General features: G+C 39.7%; 1 protein-coding gene across 1 annotated transcript in view; it reads left to right on the forward strand.

Annotated features, from left to right (window-relative positions):
• Positions 1-11,628, forward strand: part of LOC125037111 (cGMP-specific 3',5'-cyclic phosphodiesterase-like) — a 38,885-nt gene extending 27,257 nt beyond the window's left edge. The window contains exons 7-11 of the mRNA XM_047630119.1: positions 4,844-4,927; positions 6,822-6,978; positions 7,665-7,732; positions 8,294-8,494; positions 11,444-11,628. Of these exons, the coding sequence (XP_047486075.1) occupies positions 4,844-4,927; positions 6,822-6,978; positions 7,665-7,732; positions 8,294-8,494; positions 11,444-11,530 (597 nt within the window). The 3' untranslated portion in view covers positions 11,531-11,628. The remainder of the gene's footprint in view (positions 1-4,843; positions 4,928-6,821; positions 6,979-7,664; positions 7,733-8,293; positions 8,495-11,443) is intronic.
• Positions 11,629-11,967: the final 339 nt, after the last annotated feature.

Here is an 11,967-nt window from a genome sequence, read left to right on the forward strand (position 1 = left end):
CTGATCCCCCCCCCCCCCCTCCCCGGCCCGATCCGCCCACCCTCTCTCTCCGGCTTTGTCTGCTTCCCTCTTTCTCTATGACTGTCTTTAACTTTCTCTTTCTCTCTCCTCGTGAATCGCTTTCTTCATCACAATCTGGCAGTCTGTTTTCATGATTCTCTCTCTCTCTCTCTCTTTGTCTCTCTCTCTCTCTCTCTCTCTCTCTCTCTCTCTCTCTCTCTCTCTCTCTCTCTCTCTCTCTCTCTCTCTCTCTCTCTCTATCTCTCTTTCTCTCTCTCTCTCTCTCTACTCTATGTGTGTGTGTGTGTGTGTGTGTGTGTGTGTGTGTGTGTGTGTGTGTGTGTGTATGTATGTGTGTGTGTGAGCGTTTATGCGTGGATCTAGCGCTCGCGTGTGCATTTTTACGCGTGTGCGTGCGCGTGCTTGCGTCTCCCACCCTTCCTCCCCGGCACAAGCGACTGCACGAAAAGAAAACAATCAGACGTCACGATTAACGCCATAGAGAGAGAGAGAAGAGACGCATTTCCTTCCTCGCGGCGCCCGATGTCTCGAGCAGCTGTCGCGGGGGTCGCCGGGGATCATGTGTTAACAATTAGCTGGCACTCTCTTTGTCTGTTACGTTGTCTTTGCTCTCTCCTTCCTTGTTTCGACAGGAGGTTTTGGGGAGGAAGCGATAGGAAGGTCAAAAGGAGGGAGAGAAGGGTGGAGGAGGAAAGAAGAATGGGTGATAATGAGAGAGAAGAGGAAAATTAAAAAAGAGAAAGGAGGATGGAGATGAATGGGTGATAAGGATAGTGAAGAATAAGGAGGAGGAGGAGGTAGGAGGAAAGGAGAATGGGTGAGAGAGAGAGAAGGAAAAAGAGGAGGAAGAAATACAAAGAAGAATGGCGACAGCGAAGGAAATAAGAGGAAAGAAGGGGGAAAGAAAAATGGGTGATATGGACAACGAAGAAAAAGAAGGAGGAGGAGGAGGAAGGAGGAAAGAAGAATGGGTAATAAAGTGAGCGGTGAAACGAAAAAGAAAGAAAGATGGAAGAAGAAACGAAGAAAAGAGAAAAGGAAGAAGAACGAAGAACAATGGGTGATAAAGACAACGAAAAGAGAAGGAGAAGGAAGATTAGATGACAATGACAGAAGAGGAGTTTGGAATAAATTACGAGATGAGAGAAGCGGAACACAGTAGAGAATGGTGTAAATAATGACATGTGGTAAGTGAATGAATATGAAAAGGGAGGAGGAAAGGAAGAAAGAGAAACAATAATAAATGAATAAATCAGAAAACAGACTGAGCGGAAGAAATTTATAAACCAAATAAATATACATACTGTTAATTAATATATTAATATATATATATATATATTTCCCCGAGAATGAAACAATAAACAATAAGAATAAAGGAAAGAGATAAGAAATGTATAGAGGTATTCATTAGTAAAATAAGCAAAAACAAAAACATACATGCGACGTTGCCTTTTCATAAAATTTCTCACCGGGAATCAAACACCTTCAAAGTAAATCACATGACAGGGAAATATAGAAGAAAAAAGTGTGAATGAGAGAGGAAAAAAAAGCATAAAACCTGAATTTGAAGAAGAAAAAAATCAATCCACAAAAGAAAGAAACACAAAATAAACAAACCATAATCCGACATTTAAACAACAACAAAAAAATAAGATTAAAAAAGGAAATTAGAAATCCAAACAAAGAAATCAAAAACGAATATAAATAACACAGAAAGAAGCAACTGAAATCGAACCCCAATGAGTCTTCAGCAAACAGAAAACGAAGCAATTGAACGAAATCGAACCCCAGTGACTCTACAGCAAACAGAAAAAGAAGCAATTGAACAAATTCGAACCCAATCAAGGCCACAGCAAACAGAAAACGAAGCAACGGAACGAAATCGAACCCCATCAAGTCCACAGCAAACACTGAACGAAGCAACTGAAATCGAACCCCATTGAGTCCACAGCAAACACAGAACGAAACAACTGAAATCGAACCCCATCAAGTCCACAACAAACAGAAAACGAAGCAACGGAACGAAATCGAACCCCATCAAGTCCACAGCAAACACTGAACGAAGCAACTGAAATCGAACCCCATTGAGTCCACAGCAAACAGAAAACGAAGCAACTGAAATCGAACCCCATCAAGTCCAACAAACAGAAAACGAAGCAACTGAAATCGAACCCCATTGAGTCCACAGCAAACACAGAACGAAACAACTGAAATCGAACCCCATCAAGTCCACAACAAACAGAAAACGAAGCAACGGAACGAAATCGAACCCCCATCAAGTCCACAGCAAACACAGAACGAAGCAACGGACCGAAGTGGAGTATACAGCACAACAGCCTCCGCGTCCGCCCCCCTCACAGCGCCGGACGGAACACTTGCTCTCGTTGCTACGTACGGTCGCTCCCTCCCTCCCTCGCCCTGTTGTTCCCTTGCCCATTCGCTCTCTTTCTTCCTTTCTGGCTGTCTTTCGTGCTGTTTGTCTCGGTGGCTTTTCTCCCTTGTTTGTTTCTGTGGGAGGGGGGGTTGGAGGGTTCTTGGGGGAGGGGGAACTGTTTGTTTCTATCTGTCTGTTTGTTTTTTTTCTCGTTGTTTGTTTGTCTACTTGTTTTTGATCTGCTTGTCTGTTTGTCTGTCTTTCTCTGTGTTTGTCTGTTTGTTTCCTTGATTCCCTGTCTGTCTAATTATTTGTCTGTCCATTTTTGTGTTTCTCTACCTCATTCTCTTTCTCTCTCTCTCTCTCTCTCTCTCTCTCTCTCTCTCTCTCTCTCTCTCTCTCTCTCTCTCTCTTTCTCTCTCTCTCTCTCTCTCTCTCTCTCTCTCTCTCTCTCTCTTCTATTTCCTTTTCCTTTTCCCACCCCCTCTCCCTCTCCCCCTCTCTCTTTCTCGTGCTTCCTCTTTTTATATGCATACAGCACATACTTCATGGATGACGCATGTAAACAAGGATACTTGCTAAAGGGTTATGCCAGTAAAAATGTCAACGAAGAGTCATGATGAGAACCATTTAGCGATGTAGAAGAATGTTTATGTTATTTAAGTTATATATATGTATATGTATATATATGTATATATATATATATATATGAATATGAACGTATATGTGAATATGAACGTGTATGTGTACGTGTTCTATTGTATGTATGCCCGTATATATGTGTGTCGCATCGCTTAAAAGGATCCTAAGATATTTTGTGACTCAGAGCCTCCCATTCTCTGGTCAGCTCTCGGATATTTCCTCTGGTTCATTTTTACAGATATAGAAACCCCCCCCCCCCAGCCCTTCGTTCCCTGCAACCCGTGTGATTAGCCAGTCGCTCTTGATGTTGATTGTTGTTGTTTTTTTTTTGTTGTTTTTTTTTGTTTTTTTTCTCTCCTTCCTTACCTGCTGCTGAAGTGATGTTCTGTTGTCTTCTTTTTTTTTTTTTTTTTTGGGGGGGGGGGGGGAGGTAAACGACCTTCGAACGACTTTATAGTATTTCTCAGTATTCCCCTTACATCACGTCTTCTTTCTTCATTTTTTTTAAATATATATATCTATGTATGTATGTATGTATGTATGTATGTATGGATGTATGTATGTATGTATGTATGTATGTATGTATGTATGTATAAACGGTCTTCTAACGACTTGTTATTTCTTAGTGTTTCCCTTACTTCATCTCTCCTTTCGTAAGTCAGATGGGTATGTATACGCCAATAACAATGCTTTTGAAATGCCACAACCTCTGCTTTCTTGTATTTCTGCATCATTTCATGCTCTCACAACTTGTTAGATCATCTATCTCATTTTTTTCTGTTGCAAAATGGAACTGTACTCACCTCTCTAATTTCTAATTTATATGCCAATTCACAGAAAAGGACAAACCGGCAACATTCCCCTAATTCTGACATGCTCAAATTCGCCGTATTTTTTATTTTTTTTTTTTTTTTTTTTTTTATCACCTCACACAAAATACTTCTGTTAACATGTTTGTTATTTGTAAACCTCATATACAATTACTTTTTCTTAAACCACCTTATTTTTATTTCATTTTCTTTTATTTTTATTTATTTTTATTTTTTCCTTCTCTCTCTCGCGAGAGTTTTGGCGAATCCAAAGCCGGGAGTGAGTTGCCAGTATTTGTTTTTGCCAGTTTTCTGAAATTGAACGAAGTATGAGAGTAAGGAGAACCTTTAGACTGCTTCCTCGCCTCGGTTCAGTAAAGGACCTTGTGTCTGTCTTAGAGAAAACCTTATTCTTATCCTGTTCATTGTATTATCTTTCCTGTCGTCAGATTAGCTTCCCTATTTTTTTCTTTTTTGTGTGTGTGTGTGTGTGTGTGTTTTAATGGTCATATTTCCTACTAAGATGTTTAGACTATATAAATAAACAGCTTCTGCACATCCTCGATTTACGCGGTTCTGTAATATAGGGCAAGGCTTGATTTAAACAAAGAAAAGACAAAAAGTGTAGCTGTATAAAGATATGGAATTCTGTTAATCTAATGTCAATAAGATGATTGTATATCTTGTACTTTGGAATTCTGGACAATGTTATCTGTAATTTTCTGAGTGCAACAATCCTCATAAAAATCCGACTCTTCACAGAATAACAAAAAATACAGAATGCCGTAAATAATACACCTCTATCTCCTGCCTTACTATTCACAGTAAGGTAATTCCTGCGCATCGAAAATCCTTTCCAACATTACAACATATACATATATATATAAAACTACCCATCATTAATAACCAACCAATTTTTAAGAATAACAAATCAATAAATTCATAAATAAAACTCTCAAAACACAGAGAACGCTAATGCAAACTTCCCTCTCCTCAGGCAATGATGGACCGGGAGAAAAAAGACGAACTTCCGAAAATGCAGGTTGGCTTCATCACGTCCATCTGTCTGCCGCTGTATAAGGTGAGTTCTGGGTCCAGGTGTTCACTTCTTTTTTTAAATGATGAGGATGATAGTGATAAGAAATAGTATTAATGATAATAATTATAAAAATGATAATACAAATGATAATAATGACAAAAATGATAATACAAATGATAATAATGACAAAAATGATAATACAAATGATAATAATAATAATAACAATAATAATATTAATAATAACACAAGTAGATACATATTTTTCTTTGTTTCTTCTACGTTGTTGAAAAATAAAAATAAAATCCTATCATTATTCTACACTGCTTTTGTTATAGCTTTTGTTGTCATGGTTTAATAAAAATACCAACTCTAAATTATTATATAATCTCTCTTGATGAGAGTTATAATCTAAATCTTACCACACACACACACACACACGCACGTGTTTATAAATATGTGTGTGTGTGTGCCGCATATATAAAAAAAACTAGATTGATTAGAGGGCAACTTTACAGTTTCTTAAAATAGCCTGTTGTATATTACGTAAACTTGCTTAAACATGGTAATGCCAACCCGAGCAGAAGAAGACCATTTTAACGAGTGATAACAATACCTTACATTGGATAATTGCCTGCTGTGCCCTCTAGTGTCATGTCTGTGCTAACAATACACGTAATCCTCTGGCGCTTACTCACTCTTGCAAGAAGTAAATTTCCTTGTTTTACCTCTCCTCTCCTTCTACTTTTTGCTCCTCACGTGACACTGTACTCAAGGATATCAGTTTACACTACGGTGGTATATTACATTGAGTGACTGATGACCTACTCTCGTCTTACTATGTCATAATTAAAGTTTCAATAAAGAGAAGAAAAATAAATATGGAAGTATACCCGACTTTGGGATTATAGGTTGATATTAAAAGAATATTAAAATTGATGAGATTTGTGTAATTTTATCATGTGTTTAATTATAAAGCTGAAGTAAAATAGCACTGGTAGTTTACAGAACTATGAAAAGTGTAAACATAGTAGTTTTCTGTATATAAAATCAACGCTGAATTGAACTGTGAATTCTAGTATGATAACAATCATTAAACGCTTCAAGACTTACACGTACATCATAGTTGATAAATAGTATACATATTCATAGGATTATAAATTATAGGAGTTTACAAAATAAAAGGACTCGATATAAGACTGTGACCGAATCACAATTTTGAACCAATACGAGTATTTAAGATGTGCTCAAAAACTTCCTTCCCCAAAACTTAATCCCAACCCGTTTCAAAATTAATGAGCAAATCATATACTCCGCATTGTGGAATCATTCATTCTCATTCATTCCTTGTTCCCTTTCTCATTTGAAACTTTTCTACCATTCCCATTCACACATTTCCTACTTTTTTTTATTTACGCCATGTCTATCTTCGCATTTTCCCTTTTATCATGCTTTTTATTGTTTTTCCTAACACACCTTTCTTAACGTTCACATTCGCTTTTCTTTTCTTTTTCTTTTTTCTTTCCTCATTTATGTCTTTTATACTCTTTCATTCCACATCTTTTGTACCTTTCCCATCCACTGTTTTTATTTTTTCTCAATCCCATTAATTTTCCTTTTCTTTTTTGAACTTTCTCATTTGATTTTTTTACCTTTCAAATTCACACTTTTTCTACTTTTCTCATTCACACATTATGTTTTTATTTTCTCATTTACATTTTTTAAATCTTTTCGTCCATTCTCATTCACTTTTTTATTTATTTTATCCATGCCTATTATACTCTCTCACACTTTATTTTTCATTTTCTCATTTTCTCTTTCCTACCATCCTCATGCACACTCCCTTTCCTTTTACCCATTTCATTTACACCTCTCTAACTCTTTTCGTCAATACCCTTTCTACCTTTCCCATCAACACCTCTTTTCTCTCCTACGACAGGCGCTCTCCGAGTCCTTCCCGTGGGTGAAGCCCTTGTATGACGGCTGTGCGAGGAACCAGGAGCAGTGGAAGCGCTTGGCCGAGCAAGTGGACATGGGACTCACCTGGATCGACCATGAGTACATTGAGAAGCCGGTCGAGAGACATGAACTGGAAGGTAAGTGTTGGGCTGGGTAGATTTTCTTTTATTTTCTCTCTCTGTGTGTTTGTTTGTTTATTTATTTAATATTTATTTATTTATTTATTTTTGTATCTGTCTCTGTCTGTCTCTGTCTCTCTCTCTCTTTCTCTCTCTCTCTCTCTCTCTCTCTCTCTCTCTCTCTCTCTCTCTCTCTCTCTCTCTCTCTCTCTCTCTCTCTCTCTCTCTCTCACTTCTCTCTCTTTATCTCAGAAAGTGGATATTTGGTGTGTGTGTTCTTTTCTTTTCTTCTCTCTTCTTCCTTTTTTTTTTTTTTTTTCTTCTTCTTCTTTTATCTCGGGGAGTGTACATTTTTCCCTCAGGAAGTGGATGTTTGTTATCTTATTTGTTTGTGTTTTACCTAATCAAGTGGATGTGTTTTTTCTTTTCTTTCTTTTTTTTTATATCATATATATCTATTATATTTAGTAACTGATTCAAGATTCATTTGTTAGTTTATTTATGTATTCATACATATATTTGTGTATATATGTATATATACATATATATACATACATATACATATATATACATATATATACATATACATATATTATTGATTGATTGATTGATTGATTGATTAACTTACTTATTCAATTATTCAGGCTTGTTTATTTATTCATACGCATCCGCCAAGGAACTAAATCTCGGTCTCCCTTTTGCAGTCATTAGCAAGATTACTCTGAACCCGAAACCGGCGTCTCAAGGCACCCCGCCCCCGCCTCAGAACAAGGTAGGCAGAGGCATAATAATAATAATGATGGTGATGATAATTATAATAATAATAATGATAACAATAATATTATTGATTTTAATGATAATAACAAAATCATAGTAATAGCAATAACAACAAAAACAACAACAACAATAACAATAACAACAACAATGATAATAATAATGATAATAGTATTAATAATAGTAATGATAATAATTATATTAATAGTAATAGTAATGATGATAATAGTAATAGTAATAACGATAATGATGAAGATGGTGATGATGATAATAATAAAAATAATAATGATAATAATAATAGTAATAATAATAATCATTATAATAATAATATTGATAATATTGATGGTAATGATAATGATTGTAATTATAATAACAGTAATGATAATGATAATAACAGTTATAATAATAAGGATGATCATGACAATAATGGCATTAATAATAAGGTAACATTGATAGTTAAGATAAGATTGATAATAACCCCCACCCCCACTAACCGCCCACCCCCACCCCCACTAACCACCCACCCCCACCCCCACTAACCGCCCGCCCCCACCCGCAGCCGGAGGGCGGAGGCAAGGGCCGGCTGGGCCTGACGTCGGCGCTGCGAGGGGCGCGGGCACTGAAGGGCGGCGGCAAGAGGCGGTCGGTGGAGAAGCGCCTCGACAGGGTGATGGACTCCTCGCACGAACAGCGGCCGGCGAGGATGTCCCCGAAGGACGAGGCGGCGCCGTCCACGCCCCTGTCGGAGGAGCCGTCGCAGGTGGGGAGGGAGGGCGGCGAGGTGGGTGCTGGGGAAGGGAAGGGGGTAGGGAGAGGGATAGGGGAAGGGATGGGAGGTGTTGGGGAAGGGAAGGGTGTAGGGAGAGGGATGGGGGGAAGGGATGGGGGGATATAGGGAAAGGGAAGGGTGTAGGGAGAGGGATAGGGGGAAGGGATGGGAGGTGTTGGGGAAGGGAAGGGGGTAGGGAGAGGGAGGGAGGGCGGCGAGGTGGGTGCCGGGGAAGGGAAGGGGGTAGGGAGAGGGATGGGGGGAAGGGATGGGAGGTGTGGGGGAAGGGAAGGGTGTAGGGAGAGGGAAGGGGGTTACTAGGGAAGGGAAGGGGGGATATAGGGAAAGGGATGGGGGGATATAGGGAAAGGGATAGGGGGATATAGGGAAAGGGAAATGGGTTACTGGGGAAGGGATGTGGGGAAAGGTAAGGTAAAGAGGGTAAGGGAAGCGGCCAGGGGCAGGGGCGCGGAGAGGGCGAAGGGGGAGAGAAGTGCGAGAGAAGGATGATGGATGGCTGTGAGGGACTGGATGAGGAGAAGATGGATTGGCGCGGAGACAGACGGGGGGGGGGGGGGAGGTGGATGCCCTGGGGGGTATTTGTTTATGAACATACATGCAATATATGTGTGTAGGTGTATATATATATGTGTGTGTGTGTGTGTGTGTGTGTGTTTAGGTTTGTTCAAATGCATATTCGTATATCATTATTTGTATGTTAGTATATTAGTATCATTATTTGTAAGTTAGTATACTAGTATGTTAGTGCTTGAGTATATAAGTTTATTAGCATATCAATACATTAGCATATCAGTATACAAATATACTAGTATATTCGCCAAGATGCATATAAATGCTTTAGTATATTAGTACATCAATATAGCAAATCAATGAAATAGGTATATCATAATAGTATATTAGTGTATTAATATACCAGTATATTAGGATATTACTATAGCAGTACACAAGTATAGTAGCATATCAGCATACCATGCATTCGATATCCTTCTGTCATCTCCCGAGCAATTGTCCGGCTGGCTAGAGTGAGAACGCAAAGCTAACGTCGCTCTGTGCACGAATCTCAGAGCAGAGTTGTAAAAAGGCGGAGTGAAAACAACACCTACATCTGTTTATTAGATCGACCCCCGCTCTCCCCCTCTCTAATAGATTTTGTTTGTTTACGGTTTCCCTGCGGTGGAGTACTTTCGTCTCTCTCTCTCTCTCTCTCTCTCTCTCTCTCTCTCTCTCTCTCTATCTATCTATCTATCTATCTATCTATCTCTCTCTCTCGCTCTCTCTCGCTCTCTCTCTCTCTCTCTCGCTCTCTCTCTCTCTCTCTCTCTCTCTCTCTCTCTCTCTCTCTCTCTCTCTCTCTCTCTCTCTCTCTCTCTCTCTCTCTCTCTCTCTCTCTCTCTCTCTCTCTCTCTCTCTCTCTCTCTCTCTCTCTCTCTCTCTTCTTTATTTTTTTTTTTTTTTTTTGAGGGTGATTTACTGTCGTTATTCAGATGTCGAGATAGATATGAATCATCCTTGAAGGGAAAATGGGTGGTGGAGGGAAGGGGTATATAAAAATGGAGCCGTCTTTTAGATCAACACGTGTTATTATGTCATCAGGGTACATCAGCTCTCACATTACGCACTTCTCACTTCTTCCTCGAGCTCATGCGTGCACCTCTCTGGCCTTCCCTCGAGGCCCGCGGGTCCGTTGCGCTTTTGTTTTGCTTGACTCGCTCGTCTTTTGGCGCGCTTTTGCTTGCGCTCGGCCGCCATCTTGGAAGGCAGAGTCTGTTGGTTTCAATGCGTTTGCTTTTTTATGTGATGGGTTCCTGTGGATTACATGGATATATGGAAGTATGTATCAGATGCATTCGCGCGCTCACACATGTCTGTATGTATGTGCGTGTGAGAGAGTGTGTGTGTGGGGGGGCGGGATTGCGTTTGTCTGTGTGTGTATGCGTGTTTATATATATATATATATATATATATATATATATATATATATATATATGCGCATGTATGCATATACTTGCATATACACACAAACTCACACACACACACACACACACACACACACACACACACACACATACACACACACACATATTTATATATATATAACTCTAGATATATACATATACACATGTACAGTATATAAAAATATGTTTGGGTGTGTTTATGCATATAAGCACGCATATACATCCACACATTCATAGACAAAATGACAAACAGACAAATAAGCATAACCAAATACACACCTATATAATCAAACCGATAGCTAAATAGACCGATAAAGAGAGACACATGCAAATAATAGACTCATTTAGCTCATCCCTAAATATAGAATTGAGCAGAAGGAAAGCCGACCCTAATCTAGAGATTTCCTCCGCAAGCAAAAGTTCGCGATTCCTTACATGGTGTCAGTGAGTCCCCCCCCTACCCCCTCTCACCCCCCCCCCCACCCCGCGGCGAGTGAGTGGCGTCGGAGGGATCCTTAATTCAGGTCATAATGGGTCATGCGAGAGCGGTTCGAGGTCGTTTGGTGTTCTTTGATGGAGAGATGGGATTTTGATGTCTGTTGGTTGTGGTTATGTTTGTGTGTTTGTGTTTATGGATGTGTGTGTGTGTTATGTATGGGTGTATGTTTTCTCTCTCTCTCTCTCTCTCTCTCTCTCTCTCTCTCTCTCTCTCTCTCTCTCTCTTCATATATATATATAGATAGATAGATAGATAGAGAGAGAGAGAGAGAGAGAGAGAGATAGGTATATAGATAAATAGGTAGATAGGCAGATAGATAGACAAGTAGGTAGATAGATACATACATAGATATATCCATAGACTGGCAAATAGATAAAAAGATATACATATATACATTGCATATATACAAATATATATATATATATTTTACTTTTGTATAAATTTCCTTCTCTCTCTTTCTTTCAGCAGGAGGATTCGGTAGTGATCACGCGTGGGAAACACCAGGGAAAAGCCTGTAACAAGCTACGCAGCAGGTTGTGTGTGCTTCTGTGACGTCACCAGGCCGTTGGGGATCGGGACCAGACTTGATCACGCCGCTGGGGGAGGGGGTGGGGGGAGGAGGAGGAGGAGGAGGAGGAGGAGGAGGAGAGGGGTTAGCCACGCTCATGAGACACTCCTCTTCCTTATTCCCTCTTCCTTCTTTTTTTTTCCCTCTGGTCTTATTTCCTGTCTCTTCTTATCCCTTCTCACTTCTCTTCCTTCTTTCTCTCTTGTCTCTTACTCTTTCTCGTTTCGCTTCCTCGTTTTTTTTTTTCCTCCTTCCCCTTCTCATTTTTTTTCCTTCACTGTTTCCTCCCTCGTCCTTCCTCTCCCCTCACCCCCCTCCCTTTCTTCCTCTCCTCCTTTCCTACCTCTTCCCTCACTCTCCTCCTTTTTCCCATTCCTCCCATCCCTTCCGTCCCTCGTCCTTCCTCTTCTTCCCCTCCTCC

Source organism: Penaeus chinensis, chromosome 22 (genome assembly GCF_019202785.1).
Source record: "Penaeus chinensis breed Huanghai No. 1 chromosome 22, ASM1920278v2, whole genome shotgun sequence".
In the NCBI taxonomy this organism is placed as follows: domain Eukaryota; kingdom Metazoa; phylum Arthropoda; class Malacostraca; order Decapoda; family Penaeidae; genus Penaeus; species Penaeus chinensis.